This window comes from Oncorhynchus tshawytscha, linkage group LG07 (genome assembly GCF_018296145.1).
Source record: "Oncorhynchus tshawytscha isolate Ot180627B linkage group LG07, Otsh_v2.0, whole genome shotgun sequence".
NCBI lineage: Eukaryota > Metazoa > Chordata > Actinopteri > Salmoniformes > Salmonidae > Oncorhynchus > Oncorhynchus tshawytscha.
Window position 1 is genome coordinate 71,974,957 of NC_056435.1, and position 20,139 is coordinate 71,995,095.

Below are 20,139 nucleotides of genomic sequence, written 5' to 3' on the forward strand. Positions count from 1 at the left end.
CATCTGCATAAAAATGAACATCCGCTGTTTCAATAAGATCCCCAATGTTGTTGATCTACAAAATGAACAACAGTGGGCCCAAAATAGAACCTTGCGGAACACCTGAGCACACCTCTATGGACTCAGATTTACAACCATCCGCCATTACACATTGTGTACGATTTGATAGGTAATTTATAAACCAATCTAGAGCATGACCAGTAATTCCACAACATTTTAACCTTTACACTAACACAGCGTGGTCCACGGTGTCAAAAGCCTTCGACAAATCAATAAAATCAGACACACAATGTAACTTCTTATCAAGAGCACAGTGGATGTCATTTAAAACCTTCAATGTTGCTGAAACAGTGCTGTGGCCAGACCTAAAACCTGATTGCATTCCATTTAAGATGTTGTATTATTGGAAGTAGGTCTTTAGCTGCCTACTAATTAAGGACTCCAGCACCTTTGACAGTACAGACAATTTTGATATGGGTCGATAGTTGTCAAGTAGCGAAGCATCTCCAGGGTTCTCTCTGCCCTTAATCCTGAATCTTTTAAAAGGAGCCTATTGCATACATCCTGGAATGCGTTGTGGAAGTAAGAAAAGGCTAGTTCATCATCAGGGATTCATTCCATTCTATTCCATTCAATGTTAGATACATCATGTAAAAAACCTGGAATGTCAAACCGCTTCCAGTTTCTTTTCGTAATGACACGTGGAGATTTCTAAAGGAATTTTACCATCTCTCAAACAGGCAATAGCACAGTGATCACTTATGTCGTTTGCAAAAATACCAGAAACATTCAAACGATGGGGAGATAAGAGCATCTGCTAAATGACTCACTAACTGTAAGTCTATCTGGATAAGAGAGTCAAATAAATGACTCACTGACTGTAAGTCTCTCTGGATAAGAGACTGTAAGTCTCTCTGGGTAAGAACATCTGCTAAATGACTCACTGACTGTAAGTCTCTCTGGATAAGAGAGTCAGATAAATGACTCACTAACTGTAAGTCTCTCTGGGTAAGAACATCTGCTAAATGACCCACGTGTAAAATGTATAGACACTGGTGGCATTTATTAGTTATTGACACAAGGTGGAAAGCAATTGAGAAACATAGTTTGAAAGAATGGCTCTGATATTCTACATTTTTTTCCAATGAGAGGGGGTGGGGGGGTGTTGGCCTCTGTTTAAGATACAGTATAATACAGTGAGATACAGTATAATACAGTGAGATACAGTATAATATAGTGAGATACAGTATAATACAGTGAGATACAGTACAATATAGTGAGATACAGTATAATACAGTGAGATACAGTATAATACAGTATATTACAGTATAATACAGTGAGATACAGTATAATACAGTGAGATACAGTATACTACAGCGAGATACAGTATAATACAGTGAGATATAGTATAATACAGTGAGATACAGTATAATACAATGAGATACAGTACAATACGGTGAGATACAGTATAATACAGTGAGATACAGTATAATACAGTGAGATAGTGAGATACAGTACAATAGGGTGAGATACAGTATAATACAGTGAGATACAGTATAATACAGTGAGATAGTGAGATACAGTGAGATACAGTATAATACAGTGAGATAGTGAGATACAGTACAATACGGTGAGATACAGTATAATACGGTGAGATACAGTATAATACAGTGAGATACAGTATAATACAGTGAGATACAGTGAGATACAGTATAATACAGTGAGATACAGTATAATACAGTATAATACAGTGAGATACAGTATAATACAGTGAGATAGTGAGATACAGTATAATACAGTATAATACAGTGAGATACAGTATAATACAGTGAGATACAGTATAATACAGTGAGATAGTGAGATACAGTATAATACAGTATAATACAGTGAGATACAGTATAATACAGTATAATACAGTGAGATACAGTAATACAGTATAATACAGTGAGATACAGTATAATAGAGTGAGATAGTGAGATACAGTGAGATACAGTATAATACAGTCAGATACAGTGAGATACAGTATAATACAGTATAATACAGTGAGATAGTGAGATACAGTATAATACAGTGAGATATAATATAATACAGTGAGATACAATATGATACAGTGAGATACAGTATAATACAGTGAGATACAGTATAATACAGTGAGATAGTGAGATACAGTGAGATACAGTATAATACAGTGAGATACAGTATAATACAGTGAGATACAGTATAATACAGTATTATACAGTGAGATACAGTGAGATACAGTACAATACAGTGAGATACAGTATAATACAGTGAGATAGTGAGATACAGTATAATACAGTATAATACAGTGAGATATAGTATAATACAGTGAGATACAGTATAATACAATGAGATACAGTACAATACGGTGAGATACAGTATAATACAGTGAGATACAGTATAATACAGTGAGATAGTGAGATACAGTACAATAGGGTGAGATACAGTATAATACAGTGAGATACAGTATAATACAGTGAGATAGTGAGATACAGTGAGATACAGTATAATACAGTGAGATAGTGAGATACAGTACAATACGGTGAGATACAGTATAATACAGTGAGATACAGTGAGATACAGTATAATACAGTGAGATAGTGAGATACAATATAATACAGTGAGATACAGTATAATACAGTGAGATACAGTGAGATACAGTATAATACAGTGAGATACAGTATAATACAGTATAATACAGTGAGATACAGTATAATACAGTGAGATAGTGAGATACAGTATAATACAGTATAATACAGTGAGATACAGTATAATACAGTGAGATACAGTATAATACAGTGAGATAGTGAGATACAGTATAATACAGTATAATACAGTGAGATACAGTATAATACAGTATAATACAGTGAGATACAGTAATACAGTATAATACAGTGAGATACAGTATAATACAGTGAGATAGTGAGATACAGTGAGATACAGTATAATACAGTGAGATAGTGAGATACAGTGAGATACAGTATAATACAGTGAGATACAGTATAATACAGTGAGATACAGTATAATACAGTATTATACAGTGAGATACAGTGAGATACAGTACAATACAGTGAGATACAGTATAATACAGTGAGATAGTGAGATACAGTATAATACAGTATAATACAGTGAGATACAGTATAATACAGTCAGATACAGTGAGATACAGTGAGATACAGTATAATACAGTCAGATACAGTGAGATACAGTATAATACAGTATAATACAGTGAGATAGTGAGATACAGTATAATACAGTGAGATATAATATAATACAGTGAGATACAATATGATACAGTGAGATACAGTATAATACAGTGAGATACAGTATAATACAGTGAGATACAGTATAATACAGTGAGATAGTGAGATACAGTATAATACAGTATTATACAGTGAGATACAGTGAGATACAGTACAATACAGTGAGATACAGTATAATACAGTGAGATACAGTATAATACAGTATTATACAGTGAGATACAGTGAGATACAGTACAATACAGTGAGATACAGTATAATACAGTGAGATAGTGAGATACAGTATAATACAGTGAGATACAGTATATTACAGTATAATACAGTGAGATACAGTATAATACAGTGATCCTCTGGATCATCTGTAGTTTCCAGTTAGTTCTGGTCCTGCTAAACCCAACAGTAGACTATAGACTGGTGTCCAGTTGTACGGTCCAAGAGATATTATAACATAGACCTAACATGTTTACAGAATGTTACGTTGTTCTGTCAGCGACTGTTGACGAAGAGGATATCTCAACAAAATATCTAAGGCTGTGATTGTACTGTTTAACCTCTTCGTAAACAGTTGCTGAAGCAATAATGTAATAAAACGTAAGTAGAGTGTAGACCTTGAATGCGCACTGCTCTCCGAGTCTAGATAAAGAAGGTGGGTGGGTGACTGCGTGCGTCCGTCCGCAACGGGCAATGTTCTCACACTGCCTGCCGCTGCTGGGAACACGCGTCAACCGTCCTATTTTACAAATCTAAAGGTTTCACATTTTATTCAAGATTTTCCAACTTCGAGGTGAGTAAAAACATTATTTAAACATGTTTTTTTTATATATATATAGTTATTGCTGGTAATGTATGCCTATTTAACATAAAGCAAGACTCTCAACATGAAAGTAATACAAAATTAAAGAAAAAGTTCAAAGTTTGCGATACCTGTCCGTGGAACGTGCTTCTCTTTTGTGTATTCCACAGGCGACATTTGAACAGTTTGGGATTCCTGGTAATAAATAACGAAAATTCACAACATGTAATTGCTTGGGATATAGGCTACTATCATGAGAATGATCGAATACCATTTTATTTCATGGTTTAAAAAAAAAATCATATTATACCCAGCTAACACACATTCTGAGAACAATATGTTTCCTAGAGCTTGGTGAGAGTGGTTGTCCTATGGTTATTTTGCATACCTTCCCACAACGTTCTGGGAATGGTGCAGAATAGTTGCTTGGCTTTGGTACATTTCTCAGCATATATTTAAGGAACTTTACAAAATAACGTTATTTTCTTGGCATTTAATTTCTCTAACAGAACGTTTCCCATAAGTTCAAACAGGGTTAAGTTTTCTACAACAAAAAACGTGTTCATGGTTCTAGGAACGTTCTCCAACTGGTTTGACATTGGGATTGTTCTCAAAACGTTCAGAGAACGTTAAGAAACAACGTTCTCCTGTGGGAATTTCAATGCTTCGGCATAATGATTCCACCAGGTTCCCTCATGGTTCTATTTAAAATAATGTTCTCAGTACGTTCAGAAAACGTTAGTAATGTTCAAGAAAACGTTTTAAGAGTGTTATTGAAATACACACATTCGGGTCTCAGCATCAACACATCTGTGTTCAGGTGTGTTGGCCACAACAGCTAATTGCCCACACCTGATCTCAATCTTATTGAGTGTTTGTTTTCCTTTGAAATGGGGTCCGTTTGAATAGACTAAAATGAACAGCTTTGTAAAACAAAAGCAAAAAATTACATGTCATTCTAGCTCCATCCTAGTGGCGCAGTGGACAAATTCCATAGCTAGAGAATTGCAGATCATAGGTTCAAATCTCACTGCCGCTGTGCCACACCAAAAAAGAAATGTGTACACATGATTAATGCCAAAACAAATACATTTCTATGTGTCCTATCTTTCACCTAACCTAGCAGTGATATTACAATCCTTATTGAAACATTCAGTGAAAGTTTTTTAAGGAAGTTATTAAAAAAAACCTTGTTTCTGGAATCAGAATGTTAATAAAAACCTCCAGGGAAACTTTCGGGGAACCATAGTAAAACGTTCTCAGAACCCCCCCTGGAACCATATTAAAACGTTCTCAGAACCTCCCTGGAACCATATTAAAACATTCTCAGAACCTCCCTGGAACCATATTAAAACGTTCTCAGAACCTCCCTGGAACCATATTAAAACGTTCTCAGAACCCCCCCTGGAACCATATTAAAACATTCTCAGAACCTCCCTGGAACCATATTAAAACATTCTCAGAACCTCCCTGGAACCATATTAAAACATTCTCAGAACCTCCCTGGAACCATATTAAAACGTTCTCAGAACCCCCCTGGAACCATATTAAAACATTCTCAGAACCTCCCTGGAACCATATTAAAACATTCTCAGAACCTCCCTGGAACCATATTAAAACATTCTCAGAACCTCCCTGGAACCATATTAAAACGTTCTCAGAACCCCCCCTGGAACCATATTAAAACGTTCTCAGAACCTCCCTGGAACCACAGTAAAATGTTCTCAGAACCCCCCTGGAACCACAGTAAAATGTTCTCAGAACTGCCCTGGAACCATAGTAAAACGTTCTCAGAACTGCCCTGGAACCATAGTAAAACGTTCTCAGAACTCCCCTGCAACCACAGTAAAACGTTCTCAGAACCCCCTGGAACCATAGTAAAACGTTCTCAGAACCTCCCTGGAACCATAGTAAAACGTTCTCAGAACCCCCTGCAGCCTAAATTATTTTATTTTATTTTATTTTTTATTTCACCTTTATTTAACCAGGTAGGCTAGTTGAGAACAAGTTCTCATTTACAACTGCGACCTGGCCAAGATAAAGCATAGCAGTGTGAGCAGACAACACAGAGTTACACATGGAATAAACAAATTAACAAGTCAATAACACAGTAGAAAACAAAGGGGGAGTCTATATACAATGTACAATGTGTGCAAAAGGCATGAGGAGGTAGACGAATAGTTACAATTTTGCAGATTAACACTGGAGTGATATATGATCAGATGGTCATGTACAGGTAGAGATATTGGTGTGCAAAAGAGCAGAAAAGTAAATAAATAAAAACAGTATGGGGATGAGGTAGGTGAAAATGGGTGGGCTATTTACCAATAGACTATGTACAGCTGCAGCGATCGGTTAGCTGCTCAGATAGCTGATGTTTGAAGTTGGTGAGGGAGATAAAAGTCTCCAACTTCAGCGATTTTTGCAATTCGTTCCAGTCACAGGCAGCAGAGTACTGGAACGAAAGGCGGCCAAATGAGGTGTTGGCTTTAGGGATGATCAGTGAGATACACCTGCTGGAGCGCGTGCTACGGATGGGTGTTGCCATCGTGACCAGTGAACTGAGATAAGGCGGAGCTTTACCTAGCATGGACTTGTAGATGACCTGGAGCCAGTGGGTCTGGCGACGAATATGTAGCGAGGGCCAGCCGACTAGAGCATACAGGTCGCAGTGGTGGGTGGTATAAGGTGCTTTAGTGACAAAACGGATGGCACTGTGATATACTGCATCCAGTTTGCTGAGTAGAGTGTTGGAAGCCATTTTGTAGATGACATCGCCGAAGTCGAGGATTGGTAGGATAGTCAGTTTTACTAGGGTAAGCTTGGCGGCGTGAGTGAAGGAGGCTTTGTTGCGGAATAGAAAGCCGACTCTTGATTTGATTTTTGATTGGAGGTGTTTGATATGAGTCTGGAAGGAGAGTTTGCAGTCTAGCCAGACACCTAGGTACTTATAGATGTCCACATATTCAAGGTCGGAACCATCCAGGGTGGTGATGCTAGTCGGGCATGCGGGTGTAGGCAGCGATCGGTTGAAAAGCATGCATTTGGTTTTACTAGCGTTTAAGAGGAGTTGGAGGCCACGGAAGGAGTGTTGTATGGCATTGAAGCTTGTTTGGAGGTTAGATAGCACAGTGTCCAATGACGGGCCGAAAGTATATAGAATGGTGTCGTCTGCGTAGAGGTGGATCAGGGAATCGCCCGCAGCAAGAGCAACATCATTGATATACACAGAGAAAAGAGTCGGCCCGAGGTGAACCCTGTGGTACCCCCATAGAGACTGCCAGAGGACCGGACAGCATGCCCTCCGATTTGACACACTGAACTCTGTCTGCAAAGTAATTGGTGAACCAGGCAAGGCAGTCATCCGAAAAACCGAGGCTACTGAGTCTGCCGATGAGAATATGGTGATTGACAGTGTCGAAAGCCTTGGCAAGGTCGATGAAGACGGCTGCACAGTACTGTCTTTTATCGATGGCGGTTATGATATCGTTTAGTACCTTGAGTGTGGCTGAGGTGCACCCGTGACCGGCTCGGAAGCCAGATTGCACAGCGGAGAAGGTACGGTGGGATTCGAGATGGTCAGTGACCTGTTTGTTGACTTGGCTTTCGAAGACCTTAGATAGGCAGGGCAGGATGGATATAGGTCTGTAACAGTTTGGGTCCAGGGTGTCTCCCCCTTTGAAGAGGGGGATGACTGCGGCAGCTTTCAATCCTTGGGGATCTCAGACGATATGAAAGAGAGGTTGAACAGGCTGGTAATAGGGGTTGCGACAATGGCGGCGGATAGTTTCAGAAATAGGGGGTCCAGATTGTCAAGCCCAGCTGATTTGTACGGGTCCAGGTTTTGCAGCTCTTTCAGAACATCTGCTATCTGGATTTGGGTAAAGGAGAACTTGGAGAGGCTTGGGCGAGGAGCTGCCGGGGGAGGAGCTGTTGGCCGAGGTTGGAGTAGCCAGGCGGAAGGCATGGCCAGCCGTTGAGAAATGCTTATTGAAGTTTTCGATAATCATGGATTTATCGGTGGTGACCGTGTTACCTAGCCTCAGTGCAGTGGGCAGCTGGGAGGAGGTGCTCTTGTTCTCCATGGACTTCACAGTGTCCCAGAACTTTTGGAGTTGGAGCTACAGGATGCAAACTTCTGCCTGAAGAAGCTGGCCTTAGCTTTCCTGACTGACTGCGTGTATTGGTTCCGGACTTCCCTGAACAGTTGCATATCACGGGGACTATTCGATGCTATTGCAGTCCGCCACAGGATGTTTTGTGCTGGTCCAGGGCAGTCAGGTCTGGGGTGAACCAAGGACTGTATCTGTTCTTAGTTCTGCATTTATTGTTCCCATAACAGGCAAAATTTTCACTTCCATTCTCAGAACATTTAAAAAAACATTCCGTTTTACAGGTCAGGAAACGTATGCTTTGTTCCCAGAACCAATCGGAAGCCAAAAACGTACGTTCCCACAAGTTCCAAGGACCCAAATGTCCTATCTGGGTAATTCCTACTAAATAATTAGGCTACTGAGCAACAGAATGTTGTTGTGCTCTTTTGGTCAGAAAACCACCAACTACTATCTATTTGGGGGGGGGGTTGCCTGACCTGGACTCAAACCCAGATCCGAACCTCTTGATGTGGTCGCTAGGTGTTGGGTTAAGGTTGGTAAAGTATTGACGATACAATGTTAGAAAAACCCCCGAAAACAAAAATATTTACCTCATGGCTGGTTTCCATGTATACATGTTGGGATCTCTGTGTAAACACACCCAGGTGAAAAGGGTTCTCAACACCAATAAGTAGCCTTTAGTTTTCTTACCAGATGGCTATGAAGGCCTCTCATCTTCAGGTAGTCTATTTAACAACTTTTCAGTAACCTTGAGTTGCTTGCTGTGAGATTCATCATACCAAAAGTGTGAAATGACTCCCAAGTGGCGCAGCGGTCTAAGGCACTGCATCTCAGTGCAAGAGGTGTTGCTACAGTCCCTGGTTTGATTCAAACCCTTTATTATAAGGTTCAGTGAGAGGTCATGTTGAGGCTAGGGTTGTATCCTGGTTGGTGCTCGGGTTGCTTCCTGGTTGGTGCTCGGGTTGCTTCCTGGTTGGTGATAGGGTTGCTTCCTGGTTGCAAGATTCTCAGAATCAGAGGGTAATAAGAAGGAAATATGGAATTCTCCAACCAGGATTTCTATAAAAACCTGTTGCTGGTTGCATCCAAAATTGCAACCTATTTCCTATGTAGTGCACTGCTTTTGACCAGGTCTACCTAGGGAATGGGGTGCCATTTGGCAAACAGGCAGTGTCTGACCTTGAGAGATTTATTGAGTTAATAATCTGTTATTTATACCCCCAGGCACTGGCTGCTGGGGGTATTGACTCAGGGAGGATACAGCACTGGCTGATGGGGGTATTGACTCAGGGAGGATACAGTACTGGGTGATGGGGGTATTGACTCAGGGAGGATACAGTACTGGCTGATGGGGGTATTGACTCAGGGAGGATACAGCACTGGCTGATGGGGGTATTGACTCAGGAGGATACAGTACTGGCTGATGGGGTATTGACTCAGGGAGGATATAGTACTGGCTGATGGGGGTATTGACTCAGGAGGACACAGCACTGGCTGATGGGGGTATTGACTCAGGGAGGATACAGTACTGGCTGATGGGGGTATTGACTCAGGAGGATACAGTACTGGCTGCTGGGGGTATTGACTCAGGGAGGATATAGTACTGGCTGCTGGGGTATTGACTCAGGGAGGATACAGCACTGGCTGATGGGGTATTGACTCAGGGAGGATACAGTACTGGCTGATGGGGGTATTGACTCAGGGAGGATATAGTACTGGCTGATGGGGGTATTGACTCAGGGAGGATACAGTACTGGCTGATGGGGGTATTGACTCAGGGAGGATACAGTACTGGCTGCTGGGGGTATTGCCTCAGGGAGGATATAGTACTGGCTGCTGGGGTATTGACTCAGGGAGGATACAGCACTGGCTGATGGGGGTATTGACTCAGGGAGGATACAGTACTGGCTGATGGGGGTATTGACTCAGGGAGGATATAGTACTGGCTGATGGGGTATTGACTCAGGGAGGACACAGCACTGGCTGATGGGGGTATTGACTCAGGGAGGATACAGTACTGGCTGATGGGGGTATTGACTCAGGGAGGATACAGTACTGGCTGCTGGGGGTATTGACTCAGGGAGGATATAGTACTGGCTGCTGGGGGTATTGACTCAGGAGGATACAGCACTGGCTGATGGGGGTATTGACTCAGGGAGGATACAGTACTGGCTGATGGGGGTATTGACTCAGGGAGGATATAGTACTGGCTGATGGGGGTATTGACTCAGGGAGGACACAGCACTGGCTGATGGGGTATTGACTCAGGGAGGACACAGCACTGGCTGATGGGGGTATTGACTCAGGGAGGATACAGTACTGGCTGATGGGGGTATTGACTCAGGGGGAGGATATAGTACTGGCTGCTGGGGGTATTGACTCAGGGAGGATATAGTACTGGCTGCTGGGGTATTGACTCAGTGAGGATACAGCACTGGCTGATGGGGGTATTGACTCAGGGAGGATACAGTACTGGCTGATGGGGGTATTGACTCAGGGAGGATATAGTACTGGCTGATGGGGTATTGACTCAAGGAGGACACAGCACTGGCTGATGGGGGTATTGACTCAGGAGGATACAGTACTGGCTGATGGAGGTATTGACTCAGGGAGGATATAGTACTGGCTGCTGGGGGTATTGACTCAGGGAGGATACAGCACTGGCTGATGGGGGTATTGACTCAGGGAGGATACAGCACTGGCTGATGGGGTATTGACTCAGGGAGCATATAGTACTGGCTGATGGGGGTATTGACTCAGGGAGGACACAGCACTGGCTGATGGGGGTATTGACTCAGGGAGGACACAGTACTGGCTGATGGGGGTATTGACTCAGGGAGGATACAGTACTGGCTGATGGGGGTATTGACTCAGGGAGGATACAGTACTGGCTGATGGGGGTATTGACTCAGGGAGGATACATGGATACAGATTGCTGTGATTACTCCTGATGTTTCCAACACTTCTGACATCATGTGAAGGGATCAAGAGAGGATGAAGAGGAGGAGGGGTGACATGCACATCCTACAGATCACCGGTTCTTCACAAAAAGAATACTTAAGATAAAGAAGTCATCTAGAGACGAGCACCATGATGGATTCTATTCAGTCTACACCTGATGTCTTCACCCCAGACAGGTAGTGCAGCCACCACTTTGTGTGTCTAATGAAATTCTACAAAACATTAAGGACACCTCTCACCCCTACATGGACTCTACAAGTTGTCAAGCGTTCCACAAGGATGCTGGCCCATGTTGACTGTAATGCCTTCCACTGTGGGCCATTCTTGATACACATGGGAAACCGTTGAGCATGAAAAAACCCAGCAGCTTTGCAGTTCTTGACACAAACCGGTGCTCCTGGTACCTACTACTAATACCCCGTTCAAAGGCACATAATCTGTTGTCTTGCCCATTCACCCTCTGAATGGCAAACATACACAATCCATGTCTCAATTGTCTCAAGGCTTAAAAATCATTCTTTAACCATGTCTCCTCCCCTTCATCTACACTGATTGAAGTGGATTTAACAGGTGACATCAATAAGGGATCACCTGGTCAGTCTGTCATGGAAAGAGCAGGTGTTCTTAATGGTTTCTGCAGTGTTTGTTGTCTTGGCTGTCAACACCATTCCTGTATTAAAAGTATTGCATTGGGAGTGTTTTTCTTTTCTTCCACAGCATCTCGAGAGAACCATACCATGAGACCCAACAGTCACCATCCAACTCAACCATACCCGCCGAGCATCACTACAGCTTCCACAATACCCTACTAGGTGTGTGTGTGTGTGTGTCTTGAGAAAGGCACCATTTGGGTCTAAGCTATAGACAATTAAGTATCTCTATGCACTCATCTATCACTCCAGTGTTAATTAGCTAAATTGTAATTACTTTGCTACTATTGGCCTATTTATTGCCTTACCTCCTCACTCCATTTGCACACACTTGTATATAGACTTTTTCCTATTGTGTTATTGACTGTACGTTTGTTTATTCCTGGTTAAATAAAGGTGAAATAAATCAATAAAACAAATTTATCCTATCTACTCTAGGTGTCTTCCTGGGCTTCCTGTCCCTGCTCACCGTCGTCATGAACATCCTGGTACTCTACGCTGTGAAGAAGGAGAGGACCCTCCACACGGTGGGCAACCTCTACATCGTCAGCCTCTCCGTGGCGGATCTCATCGTCGGGGCCACCGTCATGCCCCTCAACCTGGTGTATCTGCTGGAGGACGAGTGGAGGCTGGGGAGGGTCGTCTGTCAGTTCTGGCTCATCATGGATTACGTAGCCAGCACAGCCTCCATCTTTAGTCTGTTTATACTATGTCTGGATCGGTATCGGTCCGTTCACGAGCCGCTGAGGTACCTGAAGTACCGAACCAGAAGGAGAGCTAGCGTTATGATCTCAGGGGCCTGGTTGTTGTCTACGATGTGGATTATTCCTATTCTAGGGTGGAGGTCGTTTGCTACTGTCGATCTTAAACCGGAAATGGAAAATAAGTGTGACACTGATTTCCGGTTTGTTACGTGGTTTAAGGTTTTAACTTCCGTGTTTAACTTCCACCTTCCGTCTCTGTTGATGCTGTGGTTCTACTCGCGCATCTACATGGCTGTGAGGAGGCACTTCAGAGAGAGGGAGAGGATTATCAATCCTACAGATTCCACGGTGGGAAACCGTATCGGACACAAAGTCCAAACAGGAAATAGACCCTGCGAGTCTTCTAACGAGGAAAATAAGGGAAATGACTGTGACTTTGATCAGTACACTTTAGACCAGCTGTACAACTCAACAGATACGGCTGAAACCAACGCATCCAGGGAACCCAAGTCTGAGAAAGACTGTCACTCCAGTCATTCACTGCTCAGAATGACAAAACGTCTGAGGAAGACTGTAAAGGGCAAAAGAAAGAGCAGATCTTTGTCTTTTCGGGAGAAGAATTCAGACTCAGAGACCCCTTTGAACCTGTCAACATTACCTCTCCACTTCACACACACTGACGACAACAACGCGCAGGGACTGTACGTATCCGTGAGCGACACAGCCGCGCCGCTAAACTCTGTGGCTGGCGTTTGCGAGATAACCCAGATAGCTGACGTGCAGAGATACACCACCATGTTGTACAACGATTTCACCCAGTCTCTGAATTCACCCCCGTCACCATGGCCCCATAATTCACCCCCGTCACCATGGCCCCAGGAGGACTCGGAGCCCGACGATGGTGCTAACCCGGATGCTGTAGCCAACGCTGTGACTCTAAAGCAGACCTGGCAGAAGTTCTGTGCCCAGTCCAGGCAGCGTATCCAGAGCCTTCAGGTCCATAAGGAGCATAAAGCAGCCAAGCAGCTGGGCTGTATTATAGCTGGGTTCATGACGTGTTGGATCCCATACTTCATAGTCTTTATGGTCATGGCTTTCTGCCAAACCTGTGTACATCACGACCTACATATGTTCACGATATGGCTTGGGTATATAAACTCTACCTTGAACCCGTTCATATACCCCCTCTGCAATGAGAATTTCAAAAGGGTGTTCAAAAAGATTTTACACATTCATTTGTGATGAAAGGTTTTCTGAACAGTGTCTTGATTGGCAGGTAGCCCTTTAAGTTATGTTATCGATGCTGCTTTAAACTTCGGTGTGCTTGCATGTTTTGAGTAACTTCAATTTTGGTACCTTAACTTTGTATAGTTTTGTAAATATAATGCTTATTTATTGTAGGCCTAAGTATTTCTGTATCAAACCTAAACATCATCCTTCTCACTCAACAAACCATGCATTCCAGTCTTCATGGAGTCTTGTCTGACTTTTTATTTTAGTCAGTCGTGTCTGTAATTTCCAATAAAAGAGACCCCCTTTTCAATTCAATCTGGTTCAAGTTCAAACCTTAATTGTCAATTTTCTGTGAAAACGGAAATGTGTCTTATCTCAAACCGCAACCAACCATGCATTCCAGTCTTCATGGAGTCTTGTCTGACTTTTAACATGTATTTTAGTCATTAGTGTCTGTAATTTCCAATAAAAGTGTCTGAATGGGGGTGGGTTTGTTATGGATGAGTAACCTATGCAACTGTTATACTGTACTTCCCTTACCAAAAATATTTATACAAAAAGACATACATCTCAAAGTGTTTCAGTGATTTGTCTTGATTTGAGGGGGCGCCAGTGTAGACTAAACCTTACTGCTGTAACTCAGTGCTCACACTGTGGTAAACACGGCAACATGATATGTTTACATTCTACAATAAAAAATACGCTTTTTAACATTTACTAAATACATTTACTCATAGCTCATTCTCTATGTAGACAAAATGTCAATATCTGTTAATAATGTGTTGGCCACATCCTGAGTTGAGGTCATGCAAAACCACCATAATTATTGTTATTTTCACTTTGGCCTGAATAATCTTGGGTAAATACATTATTGGGGATTAAAAAGACCAAATATGGCCAAATATGTGAATAGCTGGACTACAGAGAATTCCTCCGAAGGCTATACTGACAAACATCCAGACATTTACAACGATTTTCTAGTGTATTGCAATCAGCTATTCCTCTCACACATGACTCACAAACTGTCCCAATTCACTTCCTAACCCTTCACGGTGAGCTGATCTGTAAGGTGTTGGCTATTTGGTGGAAGCTCCACTACTACACTGTTTATACCTATCCACTGTTCAGAACTGTAAACAAGGGTTAGGGACAATAAGCTAGAGACAGGTCAGGGGCCCCTACTGATGTCCATTGGCCCTTGTCCATCTATGCACATAAAGTGGTGGCATGAAATTGGACGCAGAAATACTGATGCATCTACATTGTAGCTGGACCCAATGGAATACAGCTAGTTTATCTTTACATGTCACAGTGAAGTGAATACTCTATTGATGAGGATCATTGGGAAACGATTAGAAGCTAAAGTGGGCTGTGGCAAGTTGGGTTGGTGCTGCATGGAAAAACTGCCTGGTGCAGTACCAGCCTAGCCTGGTTGGTTTAACTCAACCAATTAAATAACCAATGAAGTTGAGTGCATGGAATGTGGCTCAACACGAAAATCCTCATTTGACATGCTTTCTAGAGCATGCTTTTCCCTACAGAAGACACATGCGACTATGTCCCCTTCTTTTTGGCCTGTTTGAAGGACTATCCGTTAGCTTACTTCCTGGTGCTTTTTTGTTTGTTCATTAATTAGTTAGTTGGATTGTTATTAACTCGGCATTATTGCTAACTAGCAAAAAAACAAACATTGATAGTTGTATTGGCTCATCCGGGCAGCAGAGTAGTAACGTCGAGATGAGGAGTGGAGCCTACAAGTTTCTGTCCGTTTTTTCTTGTCTCATTGTTTGCGGTTTCATGTTCATGTTTTGGTTTTTCGTTTTTTACTCCATGGTACTTGCGCCATAATTTACAACTGGAATGTATTATTATTATTTTTTACAGTTAGCTAGCTATTTAGCACAGACAGCTAGCTAAATTCGCTAACGTTAAGATTTTCCAAGTCGACATTGGCGATTTTGTCCCCCCCCCCCCACGAAGCAACCCACACTGACAAGTTGTAGCCAGTAAAAAGATTGAGTCCGAATTTACTTGGCTACATAACAATCAACAGAGACAAATGTAGCAACTGAACGGCTAGTTAGCTAACGGCTAACTGGGGTATTTGGGTTAGCTAACGGCTAACTAACAGCTAACCAGCTAGTTAGCTAACGTCTAACTGATGTATTTGGGTTAGCGAACGGCTAACTAACAGCTAACTATCTAGTTAGCTAACGTCTAACTGATGTATTTGGGTTAGCGAACTAACGGCTAACCAGCTAGTTAGCGAACGGCTACATAGCAACAACATTGTGCACGTACCCATAGTGCATTGCGGCAACGACAGATCACATGATCTGAATAAGGAAGCGAGGTGTATTTGGGGTAAGTGTATCACGGGTAAAACAAATCAAATGTAAACGTACTTCTCCCAGTGTTCAACAGCTGTATGTAACTAAATGACATATCCTTTTGCTCAGTTAAACATGTCGTGTTTATGTGCATGACAGGAGCCTTGTAAAATCGACTCCACCGTGGAAAGTGGAACAGTGACTCCGTGACTACTCTAGTACTGTAGTTAGCTGTTGTCATGTAGACTAGTCATGCAGGAAACCACAGCTGGCTGCTGTAATCGTGTTATTGAAACAGAAGATATAATACAATCAGATAATTCATATCTCCCAGGCAGCTGAGTATACAAACTGCCAGATCTCGTGTGTGTGTGTGTGTGTGTGTGTGTGTGTGTGTGTGTGTGTGTGTGTGTGTGTGTGTGGGTGTGGGGGTGGGTGGAGAATAGACGTATAAGTTGTGAATTGAATAGTGTTGCCACATGACAGTTAGCTAGCTAGGAACAACACTGCTGAAAAGCTCCTTTTGTCACTCTGCCAGCACACCCAGAGTCACACAACAATACACGATTTAACATGTTTAACTAGGTATACACTCCCAACATCTCCAGTAAATAACAGTTGGAAAACTTTTGTAGGAGATGACCCATATGGAGTCCAGTTGTTAATCGACGTGCTAAAAATCATGTAAAGTAGCAATATCAGTTCCTTAATTTGTTTCCTGTCATGAACAATTTGACTTCTCTCTGCTTTCTTTCTTCTCTCCCTTTTCCTCTTATTTTAATTTCTCCTCTTCTCCAATCATCTCACGTCCCGTCCCTCCTCATCTCTTATACCCCCCCACCCCCTCTATCATTTCTTTTATATAGATTGTATCTGAGCATCAAGGAACAGGATCGGTGATAGAGATGGCTTCTGTGCCCGTAGACAAAGACAGTGCGGATCAAAAGCTGCAGTTTGCTCCCTTCTCCAGTGCCTTAGAGGCAGGCTTCTGGCACCAGCTCACTCAGAAGAAACTCAACGATTACCGACTGGATGAAAGCCCCAAGAATATCAAAGGCTACTACTACAATGGTGCGTAATGAAACGAGGAACATTCTTGGAGCTTTGGGTGACTGTCTCTCTTGACTTGGTTCTTCAATGTTGACAGCTGTCACATGTAAAATGGAGAGAGATATACATAGGCTAGCCTAATATTATATATTTTCATACTAGTAAGAAATAATTGCAAAAGAATATCCAAGGGTACACACTACTACAATGGTGACTTTATACCTATAGGCTACCTATACAATGACATTTTATAGGCCTAACAAACCTGGCTTTATGTGACTGTCTTGACTTAGTTCAGTCATGTTCAATCACAAGTCAAATGGAGACTACTTGTGAGGCACAATTGTGTGGGTTTGCAAAAAGTATAATTTTTGATACCTGTGACTGATCTGTGTCTATTGTCATTGAACTAGGCGATCCGGTCGGCCTCCCCACTCGCCTGACTTTGGAGTTTAGTGCATTTGAGGCGTAAGTATTAGAGCTGCACTCTTAGGAAAGGGTTCTTTGGCTGTCCCAATAGGATAACCCTTTTTAGTTCCAGACAGAACCCTTTGTAGTTCCAGACAGAACCCTTTGTAGTTCCAGACAGAACCCTTTGTAGTTCCAGACAGAACCCTTTGTAGTTCCAGACAGAACCCTTTTTAGTTCCAGACAGAACCCTTTGTAGTTCCAGACAGAACCCTTTGTAGTTCCAGACAGAACCCTTTGTAGTTCCAGACAGAACCCTAGTTGCAGAAGTTCCAGACAGAACCCTTTGCAGTTCCAGACAGAACCCTTTGCAGTTCCAGACAGAACCCTTTGAACCCAGTTCCAGAACAGAACCCTTTTAGTTCCAGACAGAACCCTTTGTAGTTCCAGACAGAACCCTTTGTAGTTCCAGACAGAACCCTTTTGTTAGATAGTTCCAGACAGAACCCTTTGTAGTTCCAGACCCTTTGTGTAGTTGACTGGTTCCAGACAGAACAGTTCCAGACAGAACCCTTTGCAGTTCTTCAGTTCCAGACAGAACCCTTTAGTTCCTTTGCAGTTCCAGACAGAACCCTTTGCAGTTCCAGCAGATTTGATTTGATTTGATTTAACAAATGGGATATGGGATGTGTTGCTCCTGATCCATTGTGTAGGGATGGCCCCAGCCCAGCCCGCTGCTGTCCCGTCACAGGGACCCTGTACAACACCAACACACTAGAGGCCTTTAAGACCTCAGACAAAAAAGCACTGCTGGAACAACAAGCCACGGAGGTAAGGCCCATTGATAGACATGTAGACATATATCACATACGTAGAAATACACTACATCTGTCCATGGTGAGACCCAATCATCTATATCTAAACATAGAATATATGTAGGTAGAATATATCGCCCCCTCAAGGAGCATAGGCCATTGACAGATATTCTTACTACATTGTGTTCAATATGTTAGCTTCTTATGTAGTATTGTTCAGGAAATATCTCATGTTTACAGTTCCCCTTCTTGTCCTTGCCAGATATGGGATTCCATACAGTCCGGTGATGCTCTCAAGGACCCATCCCTCCTCTGCAAATTCCTTTTGCTGACTTATGCAGTGTGTAAAACATGGTTTTGTATAAGTTTATAATATAGTTTAATTACTTTTACACTTGGTTCTGCTCATTGCATTTAAGTGTTCTTTCTGGCTCTCTCTTTCTGTCTCCCTCTCCCTCTGTCTCTCTCTCTTTCTGTCTCTCTTTTTCTGTCTCTCTCTCTTTGTCTCTCTCTGTCTTTCTGGCTCTCTCTTTCTGTCTCCCTCTCCCTCTGTCTCTCTCTCTTTCTGTCTCTCTTTTTCTGTCTCTCTCTCTGCCAGGACCTGAAGAAGTACCACTTCTACTACTGGTTCTGTTTCCCAGCTCTCTGTTTCTCTGAGGGAATTAAGATCCTCAAGGAGCCGGCTACGCTAGATCAAGTCTTCTCTTCTAAACAGGTACCCTAAAGTAGGTTACTGAGTGTTGTGTTGTGAGGGTGTGTGAGTCAACCAGAGCATCACTAGAGTATGTGTGTTTGCGTGGGTGTGTGTGAACAGGATCTCTGCTTATCACCTGCCTCTTGACCCACAATAATCTGGAATGTTCTGGGGAGTCAACTTTACAACTGTAAAAGTCAAACATAGAACACAGACAGTAGGGGAATACAGACAGTAGGGGAATGGAATACAGACAGTAGGGGAATGGAATACAGACAGTAGGGGAATGGAATACAGACAGTAGGGGAATGGAATACAGACAGTAGGGGAATGGAATACAGACAGTAGGGGAATGGAATACAGACAGTAGGGGAATGGAATACAGACAGTAGGGGAATGGAATACAGACAGTAGGGGAACACTGACAGTAGGGGAACACAGAGTCAGTCTGGGCTGAACCAGGTTACCAAGGTGACTGTCACATATGTGGGGAAGGACTGGGGCTAGGGTTGCAAAAATTCTGGTTACTTCCCTGTACTATAAACTATCAAAATAAATACAATTCCAACAATTTAATGGACATCACTGTGCCTTCACATCACTGATGCCTTCACCATCACTGTGCCTTCACATCACTGTGCTTTCACCATCACTGTGCCTTCACATCACTGTGCCTTCACCATCACTGATGCCTTCACATCACTGATGCCTTCACATCACTGTGCCTTCACATCACTGTGCCTTCACCATCACTGTGCCTTCACCATCACTGATGCCTTCACATCACTGTGCCTTCACCATATCACTGTGCCTTCACCATATCACTGTGCCTTCACCATATCACTGTGCCTTCACCATATCACTGATGCCTTCACCATATCACTGATGCCTTCACCATATCACTGATGCCTTCACCATATCACTGATGCCTTCACCATATCACTGTGCCTTCACCATATCACTGATGCCTTCACCATATCACTGATGCCTTCACCATATCACTGATGCCTTCACCATATCACTGATGCCTTCACCATATCACTGATGCCTTCACCATATCACTGATGCCATATCACTGATGCCTTCACCATATCACTGATGCCTTCAC

General features: G+C 42.6%; 2 protein-coding genes across 4 annotated transcripts in view; both read left to right on the forward strand.

The window, feature by feature from the left end:
• Window positions 1–3,734: 3,734 nt before the first annotated feature.
• hrh1 (histamine receptor H1) lies at window positions 3,735–14,218 on the forward strand. The gene is made up of 4 exons (XM_024416949.2): window positions 3,735–4,062; window positions 11,168–11,323; window positions 11,865–11,959; window positions 12,236–14,218. Exons 2-4 carry the CDS (start codon window positions 11,277–11,279, stop codon window positions 13,741–13,743), a joined length of 1,650 nt encoding a protein of 549 aa, XP_024272717.2. The 5' UTR covers window positions 3,735–4,062; window positions 11,168–11,276; the 3' UTR covers window positions 13,744–14,218.
• Window positions 14,219–15,242: 1,024 nt separating this feature from the next.
• Window positions 15,243–20,139, forward strand: part of atg7 (ATG7 autophagy related 7 homolog (S. cerevisiae)) — a 113,518-nt gene continuing 108,621 nt past the window's right edge. Inside the window, exons 1-6 of one of the 3 annotated variants that reach the window (XM_042324899.1) lie at window positions 15,243–16,098; window positions 16,931–17,135; window positions 17,528–17,582; window positions 18,236–18,353; window positions 18,600–18,677; window positions 18,936–19,052. In XM_042324899.1, coding sequence (XP_042180833.1) covers window positions 16,970–17,135; window positions 17,528–17,582; window positions 18,236–18,353; window positions 18,600–18,677; window positions 18,936–19,052 — 534 coding nt within the window. In that variant the 5' untranslated portion in view covers window positions 15,243–16,098; window positions 16,931–16,969. Of the gene's footprint in view, window positions 16,099–16,516; window positions 16,749–16,930; window positions 17,136–17,527; window positions 17,583–18,235; window positions 18,354–18,599; window positions 18,678–18,935; window positions 19,053–20,139 lie in introns of those variants that run through there. The other 2 variants (XM_042324897.1, XM_042324898.1) reach the window with 2 other exon arrangements.

Bases quoted from the DNA above. Each gene is read 5' to 3' on its own strand.
- hrh1 (XM_024416949.2), top strand. From the start codon at position 11,277: ATGATGGATTCTATTCAGTCTACACCTGATGTCTTCACCCCAGACAG. The intron at 11,324-11,864 runs GTAGTGCAGCCA...TTTCTTCCACAG, and splicing joins GATGTCTTCACCCCAGACAG to CATCTCGAGAGAACCATACC. The intron at 11,960-12,235 runs GTGTGTGTGTGT...TATCTACTCTAG, and splicing joins CTTCCACAATACCCTACTAG to GTGTCTTCCTGGGCTTCCTG.